At 45.1% G+C, this 26,928-nt stretch overlaps 1 protein-coding gene across 2 annotated transcripts in view; it reads left to right on the top strand.

The window, feature by feature from the left end:
• LOC311232199 (protein kinase C beta type) overlaps positions 1 to 26,928 on the top strand; it is a 99,282-nt gene that overhangs the window by 64,633 nt on the left and 7,721 nt on the right. For both annotated transcript variants that reach the window (XM_084318907.1, XM_084318908.1), the window contains exons 5-12: positions 2,327 to 2,455; positions 7,830 to 7,986; positions 11,664 to 11,798; positions 12,256 to 12,352; positions 16,954 to 17,097; positions 17,645 to 17,818; positions 20,154 to 20,245; positions 26,396 to 26,458. In XM_084318907.1, coding sequence (XP_084175033.1) covers positions 2,327 to 2,455; positions 7,830 to 7,986; positions 11,664 to 11,798; positions 12,256 to 12,352; positions 16,954 to 17,097; positions 17,645 to 17,818; positions 20,154 to 20,245; positions 26,396 to 26,458 — 991 coding nt within the window. The remainder of the gene's footprint in view (positions 1 to 2,326; positions 2,456 to 7,829; positions 7,987 to 11,663; positions 11,799 to 12,255; positions 12,353 to 16,953; positions 17,098 to 17,644; positions 17,819 to 20,153; positions 20,246 to 26,395; positions 26,459 to 26,928) is intronic.

Below are 26,928 nucleotides of genomic sequence, written 5' to 3'. Positions count from 1 at the left end.
TAGTTCTGCCTCGGAGTGTGAAGGTCCTGGTCCTCATCCTGGTCCTCATCCTGGTCCTCATCCTGGTCCTCATCCTGGTCCTCATCCTGGTCCTCATCCTGGTCCTCATCCTGGTCCTCATCCTGGTCCTCATCCTGGTCCTGGTCCTCATCCTGGTCCTCATCCTGGTCCTCATCCTGGTCCTCATCCTGGTCCTGGTCCTCATCCTGGTCCTGGTCCTCATCCTGGTCCTGGTCCTCATCCTGGTCCTCATCCTGGTCCTCATCCTGGTCCTCATCCTGGTCCTCATCCTGGTCCTCATCCTGGTCCTCATCCTGGTCCTGGTCCTCATCCTGGTCCTCATCCTGGTCCTCATCCTGGTCCTCATCCTGGTCCTCATCCTGGTCCTGGTCCTCATCCTGGTCCTGGTCCTCATCCTGGTCCTGGTCCTCATCCTGGTCCTCATCCTGGTCCTGGTCCTCATCCTGGTCCTGGTCCTCATCCTGGTCCTGGTCCTCGTTCTCGTCCTGGTCCTGGTCCTCGTTCTCGTCCTGGTCCTGGTCCTCGTTCTCGTCCTCATCCTGGTCCTCGTTCTCGTCCTGGTCCTGGTCCTCATCCTGGTCCTGGTCCTCGTTCTCGTCCTGGTCCTCGTTCTCGTCCTGGTCCTGGTCCTCATCCTGGTCCTGGTCCTCGTTCTCGTCCTGGTCCTCGTTCTCGTCCTGGTCCTGGTCCTCGTTCTCGTCCTCATCCTGGTCCTCGTTCTCGTCCTGGTCCTGGTCCTCGTTCTCGTCCTCATCCTGGTCCTCGTTCTCGTCCTCATCCTGGTCCTCGTTCTCGTCCTCATCCTGGTCCTCATCTTGGTCCTGGCCCACATCCTGGTCCTCATCCTGGTCCTGGTACTCATCCTGGTCCTGGTCCTCATCCTGGTCCTGGTCCTCATCCTGGTCCTGGTCCACAGCAGAAGCAGCCTGACCTCTAGTGGGCAAACAGCGCGGCATCACGTCCCACCCTCTCGTCAACATCATTACATACAACATCTGTTTGCCATAAAACAAGGCAAAACTTGTACAAATCATAACCATATCTCCCATAACGTGATATAGGTCGTGTCAGTAAGATATTGGAATGTTTGGAATGGGAACTATGTCGACTGAAACCAAGGTCAATCTCCTGGAATAAGCGTGTGATTTAATGGTGGAGTGTAAACGGTCCTAACATTATGGTCAATGATAGCTTTTTTTTTTTATTTGCAAATAGATAAACAGAGCGTTTGATGCAAAGCAATAGGCAACCAATGACTAGCAGTAGGCAACCAAAGATTAGCACTAGGCAACCAAAGATTAGCACTAGGCAACCAAAGATTAGCACTAGGCAACCAAAGATTAGCACTAGGGAACCAAAGATTAGCACTAGGCAACCAAAGATTAGCACTAGGCAACCACTAGGCAACCAAAGAAGTAGGCAACCAAAGATTAGCAGTAGGCAACCAAAGATTAGCACTAGGCAACCAAAGATTAGCACTAGGCAACCAAAGATTAGCAGTAGGCAACCAAAGATTAGCAGTAGGCAACCAAAGATTAGCAGTAGGCAACCAAAGATTAGCAGTAGGCAACCAAAGATTAGCACTAGGTAACCAAAGATTAGCACTAGGCAACCAAAGATTAGCACCACTAGGCAACCAAAGACTAGCAGTAGGCAACCAAAGATTATCAGTAGGTACTGTAACCAAAATGCATTTTGAAAGCATTATTCACAGTGACAGCAAGAGAGAGCGGGGGAAGAGACAGCAAGGGAGAGAGAGGGAAGAGAGACAGTGATGGAGAGAGAGACAGCAAGGGAGAGAGAGAGGGAAGAGACAGCGAGGGAGAGAGAGGGGTAAGAGAGAGACAGCGAGGGAGAGAGAAAGGTAAGAGACAGCGAGGGAGAGAGAGGTAAGAGAGAGACAGCGAGGGAGAGAGAGAGATAGGTAAGAGAGACAGCGAGGGAGAGAGAGGTAAGAGAGAGACAGCGAGGGAGAGAGAGGGAAGAGAGACGGCGAGGGAGAGAGAGAGAGACAGTGAGGGAGAGGGAAGAGAGAGACGGCGAGGGAGAGAGAGAGAGGGAAGAGAGACAGTTTGTAAAAAAAAACATTTGAGCAAAGAGGAGCTGTAATTGTTGAGATGGGGTCTGACGGATGAAAAGGGATATATTTTTTTTTTTTTTTTATGTTTATCCGAAAGTAACCATTCAAGGCTTGATGAACATATTATAGCTGTGTGATGTGTGTGATGTACTGTAATTGATTAACTCAAACATTAACGTGTGTGTGTGTGTGTGTGTGTGTGTGTGTGTGTGTGTGTGTGCACAGACTGTATGATGAACATACACAAGCGCTGTGTGGCCAATGTCCCCAGTCTGTGTGGAACGGACCACACTGAGCGGAGGGGACGCATTCACATCACCGCCCTGATCGGCCAGGACACACTCACAGTCACAAGTGAGTGTCTCTCTCTCTCTCTCTCTCTCTCTCTCTCTCTCTCTTTTTTTCTGTCTCTCTTTTAACCCGGTCGCCGTCGGTTGTGTGATAGTAAAGGGCTTCATTTTATATAGCGCCTTTCAAAAGACCCAAGGTCGGGGAGCTCCAGTAGCTCACCGCGTACCTCGAGCGCTATTTCGGCGCCGGGGACAACCGTGCTCGTCACGGATCTGGGGTTAGCGAGTTCGATTCCCGGACTGCAGCCGTATCTTTCTCAGAGTGTCTTCCCCCCATCTGTACCCATTCAAACCTGTTTCTGTCGGTCATAAAAAAATACCCAAGGTCGCTTTACATGGGGGGGGGGAATAACAAAAGTAACAAACATAGTGGACAGACGCAACATAAAAAGTGAGAAATTAGGGGTTAACGGCCAAGTTGAAGAGGTGGGTTTTGAGCAGTTTTTTTTTATGAGTCCAGAGTTGGGGCGTTGCGGAGTTCTGCGGGGAGGGAGTTCCAGAGGGTGGAACACGCATACAGACACACTCTCACTCTCTCTCTCTCTCTCTCTCTCTCTCTCTCTCTCTCTCTCTCTCTCTCTCTCTCTTTGTTACTCGCACATACAGTGTCCGAAAGAGACAACAACCTTGCAACCGGAAAGTCCATTAGTTGATCAATGTTTCAACGATTGACCCACATCTTCCGGGACATGCGTCCACCACGTGTGTCCTCTTTGTCTCACTGTCTCGCTGAGCTCTAGATTGATTTTGGGAACAGAAAACTAAACTGTTGTTAAGTGTTAAACCAAAATGCAGACGGGACCTATTCGGGAGCATCCAAAGTGAGCTTTGTTGTTTGGAGCTCTCTCTTAGTAATAGCGTAGCTCGTAGTGGTGGGGGGAAGTATCGCGATACGTGGTAGTATCGCGATACTTTGCGTGGCGATACTGTATCGATACAGGGATGCCAAGTATCGATATTTAATTATTTATTTATAAAGAAAACGTTTTTGTATTATTTTTATTTTTATAAGGACGTTGCATTGTTCATTTCAATACCTGTAATAGTACAGTAGTCCACACACACACACATGTGCATTCAGTTAAGTTGGAATATGACTGTAATACAAACAGTTCAGTTTGTCAGGTACATGCAACACAGATTACAGTGTTGACTTGAGAAAATACCATGTTCTGCAATAAAAATTATTGAAGTGAGATGAACAGACTGAACTTTCTTTTGTTAGATAAAACATGTTGACAAAGTTTTACTTTGCAGTTGAAAAAAGGTAATATATCGCAATATTGATATTGCAATACTCAGCATATCGCAATATATTTAGTATCGCAATACTATCATATCGTGACTCAAGTATCGTGACGATGGTATCGTATCGTGAGGCCTCTGGTGATTCCCACCCCTAGTAGCTCGGTGAACACGATGGTCACCAGAGACACTTAGTAATAGCGTAGCTCGTAGTGGTGGGGGAAGATATCGAGACACGTGGAGACAGACCACGTGGGCCAGAGTCTACAACATTGTTCTCTGCATCGCTGTCCCATCAGGCATATTAACAAACACCATGATGATGTAAGATCTAACATCGCTGTCCCATCAGGCATATTAACAAACACCAGGATGATGTAAGATCTAACATCGCTGTCCCATCAGGCATATTAACAAACACCAGGATGATGTAAGATCTAACATCGCTGTCCCATCAGGCATATTAACAAACACCAGGATGATGTAAGATCTAACATCGCTGTCCCATCAGGCATATTAACAAACACCAGGATGATGTAAGATCTAACATCGCTGTCCCATCAGGCATATTAACAAACACCAGGATGATGTAAGATCTAACATCGCTGTCCCATCAGGCATATTAAGAAGCTGTTACACGTTTTTTTATTTTTATTTTTTATTTTAAGAGAATCTATGTTGAATCACATTTTGGCCCCATGCCCTCCCCCTTGAACTAACATCATTATATCAGATTCAAGTCCTGTATTTAACTAACATCATTATATCAGATTCAAGTCCTGTATTTAACTAACATCATTATATCAGATTCAAGTCCTGTATTTAACTAACATCATTATATCAGATTCAAGTCATGTATTGAACTAACATTATTATATCAGATTCAAGTCCTGTATTTAACTAACATCATTATATCAGATTCAAGTCCTGTATTGAACTAACATTATTATATCAGATTCAAGTCCTGTATTGAACTAACATTATTATATCAGATTCAAGTCCTGTATTTAATTAACATTATTATATCAGATTCAAGTCCTGTATTTAACTAACATTATTATATCAGATCATATTATATCATTTTGTTGTACAAAACCTTTAAGTCGCTTTGGATAAAAGCGTCTGCTAAATGTAAATGTAAATTCAAGTCCTGTATTGAACTAACATTATTATATCAGATTCAAGTCCTGTATTGAACTAACATCATTATATCAGATTCAAGTCCTGTATTGAACTAACATCATTATATCAGATTCAAGTCCTGTATTGAACTAACATCATTATATCAGATTCAAGTCCTATATTTAACTAACATTATTATATCAGATTAAAGCGGAGATGAAGCAGTGCGATAAATACATATTCATAGCATCACATTAGTATTTAGATAAGCCACAGAAGAAGTCACGTTATAAAAATAAGCAGTTTCTAAGAAAAAACGATTTGTTGTGTACATTTCTGAAGCATTTAGCATTATGGGCGCGGCCATTTTGTTGCTGACGTCATACCGTGGCTTGGGTGTATACACTCTGGTTAGCTGCCTATATTGAATGGGTCGGTCAGCAAATAAAATGTTGCCTACAAAACAACGGGACCGCGGTGGTTCTGTTTGTATTGCTCCTGGCTGTTCAAACTAATTTTACCATGTGAGAGAGAGGAAAGTTGGTTAATTTCCACAAACTACCAGTGAAAAAAACAGTGTTGTTGACATGTTGGCTCGGGCTGCCTGCACCCAGACGGCGCGACCAGCCTGTTGTACAGGGAAGGAGGATCTGCAGCGAACACTTCATTGCCTCGGATTATGTTGTTGGGGTGGGATGTTTGTCCAGAAGACCACTAATCAGCTGAAGCCGGACGCGGTTCCCTCGGTCTTCGACAGACAGACCGGCGTTAGCTCTCGGGGCCCGGCGTTAGCTCTCGCTAGCTAGCGTTAGCAACCGGAGCGTCGCGGAGCATTCAGCCTGCTGGCTACACAGCTTGTGTAGCCAGCAGGCTGAATGCTCCGCGACGCTGGTTGAAGTGGGTCTAGGTAGCCAGCAGGCTGAATGCTCCGCGACGCTCCGGTTGCTAACGCTAGCTAGCGAGAGCTAACGCCTGGCCCCGGCTGGTGCCAACTAGCTCCCGAGAGCTAACGCCGGTCTGTCTGTCGAAGACCGAGGGAACCGCGTCCGGCTTCAGCTGATTAGTGGTCTTCTGGACAAACATCCCACCCCAACAACATAATCCGAGGCAATGAAGTGTTCGCTGCAGATCCTCCTTCCCTGTCCAACAGGCTGGTCGCGCCGTCTGGGTGCAGGCAGCCCGAGCCAACATGTCAACAACACTGTTTTTTTCACTGGTAGTTTGTGGAAATTAACCAACTTTCCTCTCTCTCACATGGTAAAATTAGTTTGAACAGCCAGGAGCAATACAAACAGAACCACCGCGGTCCCGTTGTTTTGTAGGCAACATTTTATTTGCTGACCGACCCATTCAATATAGGCAGCTAACCAGAGTGTATACACCCAAGCCACGGTATGACGTCAGCCATGACGTCAGCAACAAAATGGCGGCGCCCATGTTGAAAACAGGGATATTATATTATATTTTTCAGACAAATAAGATAGATTTCACATTTGATTATAGAACCCTGTCTTACACAAGGTACACAACAAACAAACTAGGATCACATTGCTCACTGCTTCATCTCCACTTTAAAGTCCTGTATTGAACTAACATCATTACCGTAATTCCTCTAATAGTAACCGGTATTCAATTAAAAACCGGGTCTCTATTAATGACCGGGTGCTGTTGAGCTAAGCAATTATAAGCCGGCCTCCTAATACAAGCCGGGTTTCATGTATATGCTGGCCTGGCTGTGCAGTAAATACCATATAATGGTATGGTGTTAATGTTTACCAAGAGAGTAAGCCAACCTCAGAATTGTATAAAACAAAGTTATTATTATTATTATTATTATTATTATTATTATTATTATTATTATTATTATTATTATTATTATTATTATTATTATTATTATTATTATACCAGTATTGTGATTGCACTATTTTACTTTATTTTACTTTTTTTGACCACCTGTAATTGCACTGTATTTCATACAGTACTTGGTTTCAATAAATGAACCCAATACATTTTACTGGGTTCAAACTGACACAAAATGTTGATTTATTCATTATGATCTGTTTGAAAATTAGAAATATAGGCCTCTCTCTTATACACGCCTCCTCCTAATACAAGCCTGGTATCAGCTACAGTTGAAACAAATACAAGCCGGGGTTACTATTAGAGGAATTACGGTATATCAGATTCAAGTCCTGTATTGAACTAACATTATTATATCAGATTCAAGTCCTGTATTTAACTAACATCATTATATCAGATTCAAGTCCTGTATTGAACTAACATTATTATATCAGATTCAAGTCCTGTATTGAACTAAAATTATTATATCAGATTCAAGTCCTGTATTTAACTAACATCATTATATCAGATTCAAGTCCTGTATTTAATTAACATCATTATATCAGATTCAAGTCCTGTATTTAACTAACATTATTATATCAGATCATATTATATCATTTTGTTGTACAAAACCTTTAAGTCGCTTTGGATAAAAGCGTCTGCTAAATGTAAATGTAAATTCAAGTCCTGTATTGAACTAACATTATTATATCAGATTCAAGTCCTGTATTTAACTAACATCATTATATCAGATTCAAGTCCTGTATTGAACTAACATTATTATATCAGATTCAAGTCCTGTATTGAACTAAAATTATTATATCAGATTCAAGTCCTGTATTTAACTAACATCATTATATCAGATTCAAGTCCTGTATTTAACTAACATCATTATATCAGATTCAAGTCCTGTATTGAACTAACATTATTATATCAGATTCAAGTCCTGTATTGAACTAAAATTATTATATCAGATTCAAGTCCTGTATTTAACTAACATCATTATATCAGATTCAAGTCCTGTATTTAACTAACATCATTATATCAGATTCAAGTCCTGTATTGAACTAACATTATTATATCAGATTCAAGTCCTGTATTGAACTAACATTATTATATCAGATTCAAGTCCTGCTGTTTCTCTCCTCTCCGTTTCCCCGTTCACCTCGCAGTCACAGAGGCGAGGAACCTGGTGCCCATGGACCCCAACGGCCTGTCCGATCCATACGTGAAGCTGAAGCTGATCCCAGACCCCAAGAGCGAGAGCAAGCAGAAGACCAAGACCATCAGATGTTGTCTCAATCCCACCTGGAACGAGAGCTTCACTTTGTGAGTCGGTCTCTCTCTCTCTCTGTTGATCATGCATCACTGACGTGTTCCCTGCAGCGTTTGCTCAGCCAGTGATGTACAGGAGGAGCAGGTTGCAGACTCGCCCCGTCAGTAAACCCCACCGGAGTCTTGTTCTGAACCCGTCTGTGTATTTGGTATTTTGGGGGTGTTGAGGAATAACAAGGCCCATCTCGTCGCCATTCTGTTGTGGAATGCTCTAACGCAATCACCGACATCTTTAGCCCGCTGGTGGTCAAGCCTTGGTATCCCATCAGCTCGTCGCCATTTCTGTTGTGGAATATTCAAATGAGCCAAACGGTAAGGTGTAGGAATTCAGATCGATGTAGAACATAGTTTATTTCTGCGGCCATAGCCATAGAAAAAGTGATCCGTTTATAATCGGAGACGACATGTGTACACACAAAGCATCTGACCAGAAAGTGAATACATTAAATACATAATCGGAATGACGTACATGAGATACCAGATATGACAGAAAAGGTATGCCGTGTGCAGGTATGCAAAATATGCCCTAGTGAGAGAATGAATAACAAATATCTATCCCCCTGGATATCAACAGAATAAAACCATTTCAGATATCCAATCTGCTTCCTTGAAGATGTTACATAATATACTTGGCTTACTCTGATTGGTCCATTAGTCACATCTAGCTCAGTGGTTGGTGGACACTGAGTAGTCAGTGAGTCACGCCCCCCTCAGCCTACTCTTGTTTGTGCACAAAAACACTTATTACAAATTAACTGATGCATCTGAAGAAATGATACTCATGACATTAACCCTTTCACTCCCACACTACAGAAGGTTAACCCTTTCACTACCACACTACAGAAGGTTAACCCTTTCACTCCCACACTACAGAAGGTTAACCCTTTCACTCCCACACTACAGAAGGTTAACCTTTCACTCCCACACTACAGGAGGTTAACCTTTTCACTCCCACACTACAGAAGGTTAACCCTTTCACTACCACACTACAGACGGTTAACCCTTTCACAGCGACAATACAGAAGGTTAACCCTTTCACTGCCACACGACAAAGGGTTAACCCTTTCCCGGCGACAATACAGAAGGTTAACCCTTTCATTGCCACACGACAAAGGGTTAACCCTTTCACTACCACACTCCAGAAGGTTAACCTTTCACTCCCACACTACAGAAGGTTAACCCTTTCACTACCACACTACCCTTTCACGGCGACAATACAGAAGGTTAACCTTTTCACTGCCACACAACAAAGGGTTAACCCTTTCACGGCGACAATACAGAAGGTTAACCATATCACTGCCACACGACAAAGGGTTAACCCTTTCACAACCACACTACAGAAGGTCAACCCTTTCACTGCCACACGACAAAGGGTTAACCCTTTCACAACCACACTACAGAAGGTTCATTTGTAGTGAAAGGATTAACCTTCTGTAGTGTGGTAGTGAAAGGGTTAACAGTCAACAATAAGCAATTTATGTACAGGATAATCGACTAGTAGCTGTGCATTTGAGCGGTTTTGATGTGGACCTCCGGTTTGCCATCGCAAAGTACCTTAAAACTGTGTAACCTACAAGTTGATTATTATGCTTATAACGTGGTCATTTACCAACTAATCTGTTTTGCCATTGGTGTGTTTTCCTTCCCGGCCGTTAGTTTATCAAGTTGATTAGTCAGCTGTACTTTGTCGCCGTTGATAATGAGTCAGGTTTGACAGCTGTGCTCTTTAATGTTGCTATGGTTACAGGTTGAATAGTGGATGAATTTAGAACAGTGATCATACTCGAGCCCAACTACATGTTCATTAAACAGCTTTAATGCACACCTGCCGGCCAATCAGAAAAGGGTATTCGCCCAGACCATTGTTCTGGATCTTTAAATGTCTTTTCTTTCTTCTCCCGCACCTCCTCCACCTCCTCCACCCCTCTACCCTCTCCTGTTCTCTACCCTCTCCTGTCCTCTCCTGTTCTCTCCTCTCCTCCTCCCCTCTCCTCTCCTGTCTTCCTCTCCTCCTCTCCTCTCCTCCTCTCCTGTTCTCTACCCCTCTCCTGTCCTCTCCTGTTCTCTCCTCTCCTGTTCTCTCCTTTCCTCTCTTCCTCTCCTCTCCTGTTCTCTCCTTTCCTCTCTTCCTCTCCTCTCCTGTTCTCTCCTGTTCTCTCCTCTCCTGTTCTCTCCTGTCCTCTCCTGTTCTCACCTCCTCCTCTCCTCTCCTCTCCTCCTCTCCTCTCCTCTCTTCCTCTCCTCCTCTACTCTCCTCTCCTCCTCTCCCCTCCTCTCCTCCTCTTCCTCTCCTCTCCTCTCTTCCTCTCCTCTCCTGTCCTCTCTTCCTCCTCCTCTCCTGTCTTCTCCTCCTCTCTTCCTATCCTCCTCTCTTCCTATCCTGTCCTCTCCTGTCCTCTCCTCTCTTCCTCTCCTCCTCCTCTCCTGTCCTCTCTTCCTCCTCCTCTCTTGTCCTCTATTCCTCTCCTCCTCCTCTCCTCCTCTCCTGTCCTCTCTTCCTCTCCTCTCCTCCTCTCCTCCTCTCCTCACCTCCTCTCCTCTCCTCACCTCCTCTCCTGCCCTCTTCTCCTCTCCTCCTATCTTCTCCTCCTCTCCTCTCTTGTCCTCTCCTCCTCTCCTGTCCTCTCCTCCTCTCCTCTCCTCTCTTCCTCACCTCCTCTCCTCCTGTCCTCTCCTCTCCTCTCCTCTCTTCCTCTCCTCTCTTCCTCTCTTCCTCTCCTCCTCTCCTCTCCTCTCCTCCTCACCTCCTCTCCTCACCTCCTCTCCTGTCCTCTCTTCCTATCCTCTCCTCTCCTCTCCCCCTCTCCTGTCCTCTCTTCCTCATCCTCTCCTGTCCTCTTCCTCCTCCTCTCCTGTCCTCTCATCTCCTCCTCTCCTGTCCTCTCTTCCTCTCCTCTCCTGTCCTCTCTTCCTCTCCTCTCCTGTCCTCTCCTGCTCTCCTGTCCTCTCTTCCTCCTCCTCTCCTCCTGCTCTCCTGTCCTCTCCTCCTCTCCTGTCCTCTCTTCCTCTCCTCCTCTCCTATCCTGTCCTCTTCCTCTCCTGTCCTCTCTTACTCTTCTCTCCTCTCCTGTCCTCTCTTCCTCTCCTCCTCTCCTGTCCTCTCTTCCTCTCCTCCTCCTCTCCCCTCCTCTCTCCTCTCCTGTCCTCTCTTCCTCTCCTCCTCCTCTCCCCTCCTCTCTCCTCTCCTGTCCTCTCTTCCTCTCCTCTCCTGTCCTCTCTTCCTCTCCTCTCCTGTCCTCTCTTCCTCTCCTCTCCTCCTCTCTCCTCCTCTCCTCTCCTCTCCTGTCCTCTCTTCCTCTCCTCTCCTCCCCTCCTCTCTCCTTTCCTGTCCTCTCTTCCTCTCCTCTCCTGTCCTCTCTTCCTCTCCTCTCCTGTCCCCTCCTCTCCTCTCCCCTCCTCTCTCCTATACTGTCCTCTCTGCCTCTTCACTCCTCTACCCCTCTCCTCTCCTCTCCTGTCCTCTCTTCCTCTCCACTCATCTACCCCTCTCCTCTCTTCCTCTCCTCTCCTCCTGTCCTCTCCTCCTCTCCTGTCCTCTCCTCCCCTCCTATCCTGTCCCCTCCTCTACTCTCCTCTCTTCCTCTCCTCCTCTCCTGTCCTCTCTTCCTCTCCACTCCTCTACCCCTCTCCTCTCCTCCTCTCCCCTCCTCTCCTCTTGGTCCTCCATCCAGCAACTTGAAGGAGACTGATAAGGACCGTCGTCTGTCGGTGGAGATCTGGGACTGGGATCTGACGAGCAGGAATGATTTCATGGGCTCCCTCTCCTTCGGCATCTCGGAGCTGCAGAAACAAGCGATAGATGGATGGTAAGGCTGCATTGATAGATGGATGGTAAGGCTGCGTTGATAGATGGATGGTAAGGCTGCGTTGATAGATGGATGGTAAGGCTTAGTTCATGTCCAGAATATGTCAATAGTAGGAAGGAAAAGACTGCAAGACGCAGCAGCCCATGTAAATGTGGTGGGGGTGGGGGTGTTAGGATGGAGGGGTGGTGGTGTTAGGATGGAGGGGTGGTGGTGTTAGGATGGAGGGGTGGTGGTGTTAGGATGGAGGGGTGGTGGTGTTGTTAGGATGGAGGGGTGGTGGTGTTAGGATGGAGGGGTGGTGGTGTTAGGATGGAGGGGTGGTGGTGTTAGGATGGAGGGGTGGTGGTGTTAGGATGGAGGGGTGTTGGGATGGAGGGGTGTTAGGATGGAGGGGTGGTGGTGTTGTATCAATCTGCTGTCTCTTGGTATTTAATCGGGCCGTTCATCTGATCCTCAGGTTTAAGCTGTTGTCTCAGGAGGAAGGAGAATACTTCAACGTTCCTGTCCAGCCGGAGGGAGAGGAGGGCAACGAGGAACTACGACAGAAGTTTGAGGTTAGGTTGTGTCATTTTGTTTGTGTGTGTGTGTGATTCTATTGGTTGTAGATGGTTTCACTGGAAATTCTGTTGCTACTAGGGAACAGTTTGGACCGGAAATGTATTTCTCGTCAGTTATTGGGTTGGTAAACATTGCAATGGGAAATAAACGTTGAGAATTGTATTTTGAAACCATCTATAGAAGACAGGTAAAGTTACTGAAAAGAAAGTAAACTATTCGCAACAGAACCAGAACCATATACCGTAGTACATAGGTCCTATATAACCCATAGATTATTGAGAATTATTACAATTTAATGGATCATTTCTATTTTCTATTTCTAAATCACTAAAGCTACCGCGTACGGGTTAGAGTCCCTGTGATCTAAAATCACTCAATTATATTTTTTATTTAACTATTTTATCACACTTTTTACTGTCTGTTTTATTTGATAATTTTTTGCCTATTTTTAAACTGAATCAAACTATCTATTTTATTATTTGTATTACAGATCCTAATGTGAAAAACTGTGATTTACCTTACCTTGCTACCTCTATCTTTTATATGCTCGCTTATGCCTGTATTTTTACTGTTGTGAAGCACTTTGAACTGCAATTTCTGTATGAAAAGTGCTATACAAATAAAGTTATTATTATTATTTTAAGCTGCACCATCTTTTGGTTTAGCGGCCCCAAGAAACTCACAGACCAAATCATCTCACGTGACGCCACTCGGCCAATCGTATATTATTAGTGTATTCCAGGATGTATTTCATCGTGTAATTCATGATTCCATCTTCAGTTTGTTTTTGTTTTTCACTGTTGGGAATATAAATATAAGCATTTAAAATTAGCCATAGTATGTCTCCATAGCTATAATATAGAATATACGATGGGTCTACAAACATCGTTAAAACCGTCTGAAACGCTGGCGCCAGAGATTAGAGATGGGAAAACGGGCGGCCGGGTAGCGCAGCGGACTAAGCGTCTGTCTACCACCACAGAGACAGTGGGATCGAATCCAGCTGCAGTGCTTCCGGGTTGACCGACCGTCCATACTAACACAATTGGCTGTGTTAGCGGGGGGGAAGCCGGTGGGGTGTGTATCCTGGTCGTTGTAAACAGCGACTCGTACAGGTCGGTCGGGGCGCCTGCACAGCAAGGGAAGGATCTAGGAGAGGTAGTGTGACCCTTCCACATGTTACACTCTCCCAGTGAGAGTCCGCGCTGCCAGGTGAAAAGAAGCGGTGGGCTGGGTACACATGTGTCGGAGGAAGCATGTGATAGTATCCGCCCTCCCGGACCACCGGTAGGGGGTAGGAGTGCGCAACGACCAAGAAGGCGATTGGGAATTGGCATAACGACTAACATTGGGATGGGAGAAAAAATCAGAAAAAGAAGGAGGAAAAAAGATAATTCAAACAAATAAAAGAGATGGGAAAACAACGTGGCAGTCAATGAGTTAATATTGTACTATTGTTGTTATTATGTGACCATAGTCTGGGAGCGGCGGTGCAGCTTCTGTCGCATACACACCAGGGCATACAGTGAAATGCGGTTGGCCATGCCCGCTACGATGTGCAATAAAACAATAGTAATAGTAGTAATAATAATAAGATCACTAGAATAGACATGATTCCTGAACCTTATGTAATGTTAAACTTAAAGAGAAGACGGAGGTCTCAGTGTGCCCAGTTGAGGTCTGGCGGCACCCCTGCATCCTGATGAATTGAAAATGGGGGACCCTGATGTAAACAAGACGAAAGTCTTTCTCTGGTCTGCATCCCCTTAACAATTGTGTGTATTGAGCTGTACTGTATTGTACCCATTCTGCAATCTGTTCATAAAGTTTTCAATCAATCAATCAATCAATCAAAACCCTGCCATTGGCTGTGGAAGTGGGTAGATTCCAAGGCACGCCTGAGGAGGAGCGGTTGTGTGTTCTATGTGATCTGGGAGTGGTGGAGGATGAATATCATTTTGTTTTTTATTGCCCTTTGTACACCGATTTGAGGAGGGCTTTATTTGAGAACATTCAAATTGTAAATCCGGATTTGTTTTGGCAGTCTGAGAGTTGTATGTTGAGTTGAGGACATCTTCAGTTTTGCAGGATTTTTGGAGAAAGCATGGCACTTGAGACAAAACACACTATATCCTATATAATTGTATTTGAATTCCTCTTGTTTCTTTGTTTACATACATTGCGTACAGCTTGTGTTATACTACGTTTTATTGTATTTTCTTGTATTTTATTTTTCTTGTCATTTCTTGTCATTTGTCAAGTAATTGGTCAAGTATATTATTATATACTTATTGTTATGTGTCTTGTAAGCCCATATGGGCTGGGCATACACCTGTATGTAAGACACGAAAATAAAAAACATCAAATCAAATCAAAACTATTACTATTGTTTTATTGAGGAACACAGGGACACAGGGACTCTATAGAAAATAGAAATGATCCATTAAATTGTAATAATTCTCAATAATCTATGGGTTATAGGACCTATGTATACTATATACTTGTCCTAATATACTAACCTACACTGTAGCACTCAACACTTTGATGAACATTGTTACTCAGTAGGGGTGGGGGAAAATATCGATACGTAGTAGTATTGCGATACTTTACGTGGCGGTAAATAAATATTTAAATATCGATACTTGGCATCCCTGTATCGATATTTAAATATTTATTTAAAAAATATATATATATTGTATAAGGAAGTTGCATTGTTCATTTCAATACCTGTAATAGTACAGTAGTCCACACGCACACGTGTGCATTCAGTTAAGTTGGAATATGACTGTAATACAAACAGTTCAGTTTATCAGGTACATGCAACACAGATTACAGTGTTTACATCTGTCTACTTGAGAAAATACCATGTTCTGCAATAAAAATGATTGAAGTGAGATGAACAGACTGAACTTTATTTTGTTAGATAAAACATGTTGACAAAGTTTTACTTTGCAGTTGAAAAAAGGTAATAAATCGCAATATAGCACAATATTAATATCACAATATGCAGCATATCTCAATATATTTAGTATCGCAATACTATCGTATCGTGACTCAAGTATCGTGATAGTATCGTATCGTGAGGCCTCTGGTGATTCCCACCCCTATTACTCAGCTGATAGATTTGTGCCCTTCCTGATGACTTGTCGTACAGACCTTGTAAGTCGCTTTGGATAAAAGCGTCAGCTAAATGACTAAATGTAAATGTATGTACCTATGTGAGGAAGGGGGGTCTCCCAGGCAGAGCCAGGACCCGCTTCTCCACCATGTTTTTTGTCTTAAAGGGTAATTGTGGTTATTTTCAACCTAGACACAGTTTGTCTATCACCTGACATCACAGCGATTGTTTCTGCCCACAGATTGCACTAATTAGACCACATTGGCTCTTTCTGGGCTGTAGCTCTCCTGGCTGCGAGATTCAATTCAACGTTTGTACAAAACAACCCTCAGAAGCAGCCCAATATGTCTCTCTTACCTTTTTGAAAGGACACACGTTGTGTTTTTAGCAGCATTCATCAGTCAGTTGGATTTAATTGCAGCCGGGGAGGGAGAGCTTCAGCCAACTTTGATGCGCAGAAATGGGCCTTCTCTCAAATTGCATATCACAGGAAACAATCTCAACCGTGGATCACATCGAAGTCTCACAATTTAATAGCATCTGGGATTTGCTTGTAGATAATCTAGGCTTCCTAATCACATGAGATTGACCTGTGAGCCATCCACTCCACACAACCCACCCCCTCAATCCCCCTCCTCACCCCCCACTTTACTTACTCCCCTCTCTGCCCCCCCCCCCTTTCCCTTGTCATGTGTAATCGTTGTTGTCCTTCATTGTCCTTAGTTGTAATTTGCTTGTCAATGTCTAGTCTGAGTTCCCCCCCACACTTTTTATTGTATTTTGCACTGTAAATAGTTAAAATGTATAATAAATAATAAAGTTGTCCCCCGAGGGGGGGGGGGGGAAAAGGGCAGGGAGAAGAAAAAAAAATATATATATAACTCACTCATTCATGGTCCAGTTGACAATGGGTTTGGTCATAATGGATTGGTATGGTGCCAGGTGATAGAAAAACAGGGACTAAGTTGAAAATAATCAGAAATATCATTTTTTTTCTTTTATGAAATTGATGGTCTTGTTTGTCCGTCTTGTCTGTGTGTGTGTCTGCAGCAAATCTCACAAACTACAAGGCCGATTTGCAGATAGCACAAAGATCGCACATAGCCACAGGCCAAGGACATGAATTCTCTAATATTATAGTTATTATATTTAATTATTTATATATTATTATATATTTAATTATATATAGTTATTTGCACTAATTGGACCACATTGGCTCTTTCTGTGCCGTAGCTCCTCCTGGCTGCGATTCAATTCAACGTTTGTACAAAACAATCCTCAGAAGCAGCCCAGAAAATGAATTTTCAGAATTCTTGTTCTTTCCTCTCTTCATTCTCGGCTCTCTCCCTGCTTCTCTCTCTCTCTCTCCCTGCTTCTCTCTCTCTCCCTGCTTCTCTCTCTCTCTCTCCCTGCTTCTCTCTCTCTCTCTCCCTGCTTCTCTCTCCCTGCTTCTCTCTCTCTGTTCTCTCCGTGTTCCAGAGGGCGAGGGTCGGTCCAGGGAAGGCCAACGACCCTTCCTCCTCTTCTTCGGTCTGTAAGTATGACAGCAACGGCAACCAGGACCGCGTCAAGCTCTCTGACTTCACCTTCATCATGGTGCTGGGCAAGGGCAGCTTTGGCAAGGTACACACACACACACACACACATATGCACGCACGCACACATTTATTAGATGGAGCCACACACTGCATCGTCATTCTCTATTCTACAATATAGTGACGGCACAATACAAGAGGACACACTGAGTTAATATAGAGTAAGGCTGAGACCACTTATCGATTTATCTGTAACTGCATGGAATCGATAAGTGGCGTCACTTATAAAAAAAAATTGCAAGTGTAACATTTTTTTATTTTATTTATTGAAATACTTTTTTCTTAAAGTTTTTTTTTTATTTAACGTTAGTTTGTGTGTGTGTGATATCAACTTTCTTTAATGAATATAACTCATCAGTTTTTTTTATACTATAATATTAGTGTAGCCTAATCTAGTTTATCTGCAACTGTGAAGAAAAAACCCATTGGGTTAAACAGAATGAATAAAAAAAAAAAATTATTACATTTTTTTATGTTGATTTAGAATTCTAATGCCAACGCAACGAACGAAGGTTCGAACGTTTGGGCTCAGCCCTACAAGAGGAGTTAACTGCTGTTCCCATGTCGTCCACCAGGTGATGCTGGCTGAGCGTAAAGGTGCCGAGGAGCTGTACGCCATCAAGATCCTGAAGAAGGACGTGGTGATCCAGGACGACGACGTGGAGTGCACCATGGTGGAGAAGAGGGTGCTGGCTCTGTCCGGGAAGCCCCCCTTCCTCACACAGCTGCACTCCTGCTTCCAGACCATGGTAACGCAATGATAACAATACTACTATATTAACTAGGGATGTCCGATATTATCGGCCGATATTGGCATTAAAATGTAATATCGGAAAATATTTATTTAATTTAAATGTTTTACATTTATTTAAGCTTTATTTACCCAGGCAAGCAAGTAAGAACAAATTCTTATTTTATTTATTGTCAAAAGTATGCATAATGTTGTGTTAATTCCACAACAAGAGATATGTAATGTTAATTACCTGAAATTATTCCGTTTTTTGGGGGGGGGGGGAACCCTGCATATATCAGTATCGGTTGATATCGGTATCGGAAATTAAGAGTTGGACAATATCGGTATATCGGTAAAAAAGCCAATTTTGAACATCCCTAAATACTACTATATTAACCCTTTCACTACCACACTGATTTTATTTTATTTTATTTTATTGATTGATTAAAAACACACAACAAGGATCCAAAGGATAACATGAGAGAGTAAAACCCTTATTTCCGTCATGGTCCCAGGGCTGTTAGGCTACAACAAAAACACGACAATAACACAAAACACATACATTTTAAACATTAGAAGACTAACCTATAGCTAAAATTGTATACCCCACAATAACTAAAAACTGATTGGAAACCCATTCAAACTATTCCTCTATTCTGTCCATGAGCCACTTCCTGACGCTTCTCTTGAAGCTGTGGAGGCTCGAGCTCTGCTTGATCCAATCCTGGGCTCCAGAGAAAGTAAGGGAGCACTGGCCCAGTTTGGTAAATAAATGGCTGCATTTATATAGCAGCTTTTAGCCAAAGTGCTTTACAATTTGTTCCTCACATTTTACCCATTCACTCACACATTCACACACCGATGGCGGAGGCGACCATGCAAGGTGCCGACCTGCACATCGGGAGCAGTTAGGGGTTAAGTGTCTTGCTCAAGGACACTTCGACACGCTGCCCAGGAGGAGCAGGAATCGAACGGGGAACCTCCGGATTGCCAGACGACAGCTCTACCTCCCGAGCCACTGTCGCCCCAAAAGGGTTAACCCTTTCACTGTGACAATACAGAAGGTTAACCTTTTTCACTGCCACACGACAAATGGTTAACCCTTTCACAACCACACTACAGAGGGTTAACCCTTTCACAACCACACTACAGAAGGTTCACCTTTTTCACTGCCACACAACAAAGGGTTAACCCTTTCACAACCACACTACAGAGGGTAAACCCTTTCACAACCACACTACAGAAGGTTAACCCTTTCACTACCACACTACAGAAGGTTAACCCTTTCACTACCACACTACAGAAGGTTAACCTTTTTCACTGCCACACAAGGTTAACCTTCTGTAGTGTGGTTGTGAAAGGGTTAATACTATGATATAACCTTTTTTTTTTTTTATCCACTTTTTCTCCCATTTTCTATATTTTCTCCCATCCCAATTTCGTATCATCCAATTCAACCCTCCCCTGTCACGAACGCTGTTTCTTGCCTCCCACAAGCCGGCTGCAATGTGGACTAAGTCATACATAGCACAAGTCCCCTCCGGTACTTGAGGTAACAGCAGTCGCATCTTTTCACCTGCGCAGCTCGATCTCTCAGTGGCGAGGAGTAACGCGTGGGAGGCTCACGCTGCCCCCGACACTTCCTGATTCTACTGCGCAGGCGCACCAACCGACCTGTAGGAGTCGCTGTCCACAACGCCCGATCCCCACCCATCAGTTTCCCACCCCCTAATACGGCCAATGTGTATTAGTACGGACAACCAGCTAAACTGAAAGCAAATGTGGAGCGCTGGGCTTGAACAGGCAAGCCCAGCGTCTCCAGATTTCGTGGCGAGCGCCTTGCCCACTACGCCACGTAGCCGCCCGCAATACTATGATATAACTTTATATCTATCTGGGAAACCCCCCTTCCTCACACAGCTGCACTCCCTGCTTCGGGACTATAGTAGCATAATAATAATATTATATTAATACTATAATATTATATCTGTCTGGGGGAACCCCCCTTCCTCACACAGCTACAGGGTGGACTCTGCCCAGATGTACCAGGGTAGGAAAGTGGGGCAGAATAATTTGCCCTAATAATGCCTCAAATGGGGATATTGGGCGCAACACAGGTCTCTCCCATCACAATAATAATAATACATTTTATTTATATAGCGCTTTTCAAGAACCCAAAGATGCTGACAATAAGCAAAACAAATGAACAGAGAAGTGGTAGGTTGGAGGAGGGTGGTTATGGGTAGGGAGGATTGTATGCTTGGGAGAACAGGTAGGTTTTGAGTCGGGATTTAAAGGTGGAGAGTGAGGGAGAATCTCTGATCATCACCTCTCTATGCCCCTTTCTATAGGATCGCTTGTATTTTGTAATGGAGTATATCAACGGAGGAGACCTCATGTACCAGATCCAACAGGTCGGCAAGTTCAAGGAGCCCCATGCTGTGTAAGTGCACCCACACACGGGTTAACTCGCCAACCGCTCAGCGCCATACCCGAGTATAGTCGGGTTTTCATCATTATTTCTTTTATTCGATTTTTTTATTCATTTCAGGCACACGGACCTCGGGGTTACCATAGGGATCATTCTGAGATTGCTAGAGTGTAATACCGGCCGCATCCTGCTAGGTGGCAGTATCGCCCACCCTTTGAAACCTTTTCTTCACACCCGGTGTTGCATTTAATTCCCTCCGGGCGCAGTATTTTGGGTCAGGCAAGTCTAGCGGTTCACTTGATCACATTGAAGCGTGTCCAATGCCCCCGATGCATGTGTTGTGCCGGATTATGTTGGGAACACGATGGACACCAATACTGGAAATCGCGATCATACAATTGGAATATTCTTTTTGGGATACCTCCTAGTAAAGGTAAGGACTATATGACATCAATCCTATTTTGATCCAACCATGATTTCACATCGATCGCAACGATCATGTAACGTACTCCAAAGCGTACGCCGCTGGTGACGATCAAAGCATCAAAAAACGACCCCCCCCCCCTTCATGCATTCATGATTAAACATAATACCTATTATATACCTTTGAATTGGAAATAATAGCGTGTCCAGGCGAGCAATGCCAAAGCTTTTAGCCAAATTCACGTATTGCTCCATAGCGCCGTTTTCAGGAATTAGCCAGGATCACTCTGAAACTATACAATATTCACCACGGTATAACACGCGAATGTATACATGAACATATTTATTCTTTTTCACATGTTGAACGATGGATAGGCTAGACCCATGGCGCTGAAAGAGTTAACACTCACCTTGGAACTATTACTTGGAACACTAACTCTATTGGAACATTCCCTATCACTTATTGTGATCTTGAAAACTTTCTGCCACTATGCACCTACACCTGTCCGGCCACGGCCACATCCGCCCATGTATATAAGCGAGGTGTGTGACCGTACTTCCGCTCTTCCCTATCTTTCACTCACGGAAGTCCGTGGCTACATGCACACTTTGCAGCGACAAGATAGTTAGTTTGTTTATAGTTTTCAATTGTGTTGCTGTCTCTTTTTTAATTTTTCCTTAACACTTTGAGTGCCAGCAGGGGGCGCACGATTTAGCGCTTGAGTGCCAGCGCTGTAGTCAATTGGAGGGCGAGCACATTTGCGAACGCATAAACTATATCTTAAATTATGGCTATGTGTCTAATACGCCCGTCGCTTATCAATGACTTGTTTGCAGTCAACATTGTTGAAACGGATTGTTTTTTAATCTGTACATTTCCGTTTTATACCATTTTGAAAAATGTTTGTTTTTGGAAACTTCCAGAAAAAAAGGTGATTCTGCAGGAATCGCGCTTTAGTGGAATACACAAAACACGTAATTTTTCTGCCTATTTATGAATCGTTTTCAAATAAACGCTAGATTATCGATAGTATATGTGTACTTATGCACGCTAGAGAAGCGGGCTGAAAAATCGATTATCTTATTTCCTGATCAGCACACACACACACACACATATGGGACACACTGAGATATAGGTGAAAAAAACTCCTTATCCCAAGACTGGTAAAATAGTTTCCTTACCTCAGATCAGATGTTCTCCAAAAAGATTATTCCAATTCCTGATAGCCATTCCAAATATTGAATCCGTTTATTGATCCAACGCTGGGTACTGGAAACACATATTCCATGCTGTTCTGCGGCTCTGCAATGAATGGGATCGTCTCCGGTTACATGCCTGACAAGTAAAATGTGGATTCCGGACTCTTTTTTTCCCATCCATTTCATTCAGTCCAATCCAATGGGTGCAATACCATCCGGAGAGACGATAGGGGGCGGTATTTTCCCTGTTCGAGCTCAGATAGATCCCCAATGGTAACGTGAGGCTAGATTGATGAAAAATGAATGGAAATCGATCATAAAAAAATAACTATTAAATATCGAGATTTCTCGTTTTTGGCACTCAACGCATGGCATGAACTAACGAGATTTATCGTGGCTGGAACTCAAAGTGTTAAAGTCTCCCTTTGGAAAAACTGAAAATGACATCACCACCGGGACCTGGGAATTATCGCTCAGGCCTCCACCAGCGCTTCAAAGTCGCGACCTCCTCTGAGAGCCGCGGAGGTTCCCTGACTCCATGTTTGTCGCAGGAAGGTGAGCCTCAGGACCCAAGGCGTTTGGCTCTGCGGAACAGCTGGCTCTGAGGAGGGATTCCCCCGTTTCCTCTCCATTGCATCCGATGGAGACTGAGGATTATATGGAGGGGGCGGGGGAATTCCTTTTTGACACCCCAGTAGAATCGGATCCCGAGGCTCTGGTTTCATACTGGGACGCCTCGTACTCAGAGACTGGGTTAGAATGACCAACTCCGAGACGAGACGCCCCTTCTTCAGCGCCGAGCGTCAGCTCCCACCTTCCAATTGGTTTGAGCTACCCGTGCGCAAGGGATGCGAGCGAGGCGGAAGAGAGGACGCAGGGAGAGCTGCGTGCTCTTTTTCCCGAGTTAATGGCGGCAGCTGCACGCGTGAATGGGATACCGTTACCGACGCCCCTGCCAACACCTGTTCCTGACGACATGATAGGCCATGTCTTCCAACGCCGCCCGCTGAAGGAGCCGAGCGTTGTTTGCCCCTTCTTCCCATCCATGGGCGCCTATGTGTCTCGGGACAGGTGGTGCCCCGCATCGTCGGCCTATCCCCCGCCTACGTGCCATTCACGCAGGTGGAGGGGTTGGTCCAGGGTTTGAGGGACGGCGTGCCACGGCTTGACAACCCGATGGCATCCGTCCTTTGCCCTGAGATAGTGTGGGAGCCTCAGAAGAAGCCTCTTCCAAAGGGGAGGTCGGCCCGGCAGCTGGCCTACTGGTCCGACCAGGCCTACATCGCCTCTACTCAGAGCCTAGCTGCGTCCTCCAACATCGCGCAGCTGGCACGCTTCCAGTCGGGGCTGATGGCGGGCGAGGAGGTCCTGGACACGGAGCAGCGCTTCCTCCACGCGCAGGCGTTAGGTGCTATCCTGCACCTAACCCAGCTACAGGCCATAGCTGCGGGGAAGATGCACGCTCTCGCTACCCTGACTCAGCGACACCTGTGGCTGGAGCAGGCATCGCTGGATGAGCGACGGAGGATACCCCTCCTCCTGGCCCCCCTCTCCGATGCTGGGCTCTTAGGCTCCGCCATAAACGAGATGTCGGCCGCCTACAAGGAGATGGAGGAGCAGCGGTCGGTCCTCGTTCAGCACTTTCCCCAGTCCGGCTCTGCGACGACCAGCCACCAGAGGGACCAGCACAGCCGCTGCCCCCAGCGCCAGCAAGAGGGCTTGCCATCGAGGGGGAGAGTCCGACACGTGCCCCAGCCTGGTACCAGCTACCCTGCGCCCGGGGGAAAAGGTAGGGACCTGCGAGCGCAAGCTGCACCCCCAAACCGCCCCCCCCCCCCCCCCGGGCCGCCTGCCCATGGGGGCAAGCGAGGACGCTCCACGTGCGGCGGGAGATGACTGCTCAATCCCCCCGTCCCCCGTCCTCGAAATACTTTAAAGTAAAAGGTCCCTCTTTTGAGGTGACTGTTTTTTGTTGTAACAAGACGTGTGATTATTCACTGTATTTTGGGTATGTGTACGAAATAAGCACGAATAAGGTTCTTGCCGGTCGGGGACGCGGTCACAGCTGCATTCTCGACTGTGATGGAAAGGTCGGTCAGGGGGGATTTGGCCGGCAGGTGGAGCAATTCTGTTTTTCTTAGGTTCAGTTTGAGGTGGTTGGTCGTCATCCAGGCGAAGATGTCGGACAGACAGGCCGAGATCCGCTCAGAGACGTGGATATCTGAGGGAGGGAAGGAGAGGAAGAGTTGAGTATCATCGGCATAACAATGATACGAGAAGCCATGAGACGTGATAATGTTACCCAGTGATTTAGTGTAGAGGGAGAAGAGAAGGGGTCCTAGGACGCTTGTGTGTGCCTTTCATTTGTAACACGCCGCACGGCTGATAGCCGCACTCTGTCTTCACTTCTTATATGCTTTGTATTCCGTGAGGTTCGTGCCCCCACGAGTACTGTTTTTACAGTCAGCCCCTCTAGGCGTGCCTGTCTAGTTTGCAGTCCTCTGGGCGCAGGTCGAGCTCTGCTCTTGTTACCTGTCGGCCTGGATTAAGGGATCAACCTCCTTTTTGGAGTGTTTGTCTCCCCGGTGCGCCAGCTGACCCCACGAGATTATGGGGGGAAGCCTCCTCAGAGAGCCTCGGAGCCTCCTCCTCAGAGTTTCAGAGCCTCCTCAGGAAGTTCTTCGGAGCCTTCCCCCCCCTCAGCGGAGCCTCCTCTGGGAGTTTTCGGAGCCTCCTCCTCAGGGAGCCTTCAGACTTTTGTTTTCACGTATGTTCCCTGGTAGCGTGCGGGGCGCACGGTCGGGTAGTCGCGGGCCCTTCTGTCCCACAGTCTGCTCACCCTGTGCGTTTGTTGGGTGCTGTCCCCTCTTTTTTGCACAGTCTGTGTCCTGTTCCCCCCAGCCCCTCACTAGGGGGGGTGGGGGGGCTCGGACCCTCCCCCGTGTTCTGATAGTTGTAGGGGACCTCAGCGGGACATTTGTTGGGCTCTCCGCTCTGCTCTGCTCTTGTGTTCCAATAGAGACGATAACCCTAGTTATATGAGTAATGGCGAGCGCAAGACTAGGGAAGAGCGGAAGTACGGTCACACCCCTCGCTTATATACATGGGCGAATATGGGCGTGGCCGGACAGGTGTAGGTGCATAGTGGCAGAAGGTTTTCAAGATCACAATAAGTGATAGGGAATGTTCCAATAGAGCAGAGCGCTCGCTATTACTCATATAACTAGGGTTATAGGATAACCTTTGTTTTTGTACCTCATTGTCTGCATTTGTACCTCATTGTCTGCATTTTTACTTTATTGTACTTAGGTTGTACTCAGGGGAGGAAATTAGGCCACTTTACTGGCCAAATGCTGGTATTTTTTACGTTTGGCTGGTAAAAAAAATCAGATACCCGCCAGTTGGCTGGTAAGCCAAAAAGTTAGTTTCCTCCCCTGCTGGCGAGTATACAAAAAAATAAAACATTCTGCAATCACTGCACTGGCAAACGGTGCGCGTCTTCTGAGTGTTCGCTTTAGTTGACAGTGCCACGAGAGCACTGCACAAGACCACCCGCGGACATATAATGTTTAATAAACGTTTGCGCAGTACTGGCCAACCCGCGGACATATAATAATAAAAGTCCCGCGGTACTAGGCTAGCCATCAGGAGCACTCGCAAACAGATAACGTTAAACACAGCAGAAGATGGAAAACAGACAGACTGACCAACGGGGAACTGCATCCAACCCTAGTACAACCCTCGAGTATAAGTTACTAAGGACACATTTAAATCACAGAGGTGTAATGTTAGTCTACTGGAACTGTATACAGTGGTTAGCTTCTAGTTAGCGTTTTAGCTATAGCTGCTTGCTAGCTAACGTTAGCCCCGTGTGCTCAAAGCAGCCAGCTAGGTGTATCTGTTATGACTATAATGTTTCCAAAAAAGCACCGGACTACGACGTAAGGTTAGACATTTTATTTCATGCTCAAAAGCCCCTGGCTTGCACATCGCAGTCACGAAAGGGGCTAGCTCAACCAGTGCACTGTGCACAACAGCACACCAACCCAACTGACGTTACCACAACACTTGACGGTACTTCACAGCACTGTCGTAAGACCACCGTGCTGTCTTAAAGGCACAGTGTGCCTACCCAGATGCATACACAACATTGACACGGCTTGACATACAAAGAAGTAATTATCACAATCAGCGATTTTTTTTGTCTGGTAAAAAATCTGTTTGGCTGGTAAAAAAAATCAGATACTCGCCAGTTGGCTGGTAAGCCAAAAAGTTAGTTTCCTCCCCTGGTTGTACTTTAGTTTGTATATTGTATAATGTTATTCCTCTTTTACTTACTTTTTTACTGTATGAAGCACATTCTCAGGGGCTCATACAGAACCAAGCATTTCACTGTAATATTTTTTATAGTATAGTAATTATAGTATATGTGACAAATAAAAACAAACTTGAACTTGAAACTTGAAACACACACACACACCTATACACATGTGAACATATCCAGGTTAGTCATTGTGTTTTGCTGTGTGTGTATCTAAGGTTCTATGCTGCGGAGATCGCCATTGGCCTCTTCTTCCTTCACCACAAAGGCATCGTCTATCGGTGAGTCAGTGAGTTGTTTCTGCCTCTCGCTTATTTCTATTGTAAGATTCCACAATGTAGATATGTGTAAACTGTAAACTTAAAAAATAATTATAATAATATATATTTTACTTGCACACATAAAAAAATACATAATACAATATTTATAAAGTGGATGTGCAGGTGAGGTAAGAAACCCATCGGGGCTTATATTATTAAAACCTCACCACAGCATAACAATCTAAATTTGGGATGTTCGATATTGGCTTTTTTACCGATATCCGATATACCGATATTGTCCAACTCTTAATTTCCGATACCGATATCAACCGATACCGATATATGCAGGGTTCCCCGCCCCCAAAAAACAGAATAATTTCAGGTAATTAACATTAAATATCTCTTGTCGTGGAATTAACACAACATTATGCATACTTTTGACAATAAATAAAATAAGAATTTGATCTTACTTGCTTGCCTGGGTAAATAAA

Source organism: Notolepis coatsorum (genome assembly GCF_963971535.1).
Source record: "Notolepis coatsorum genome assembly, chromosome: 7".
Lineage (NCBI taxonomy): Eukaryota > Metazoa > Chordata > Actinopteri > Aulopiformes > Paralepididae > Notolepis > Notolepis coatsorum.
This window is presented reverse-complemented; position numbering and strand designations above follow the sequence as displayed.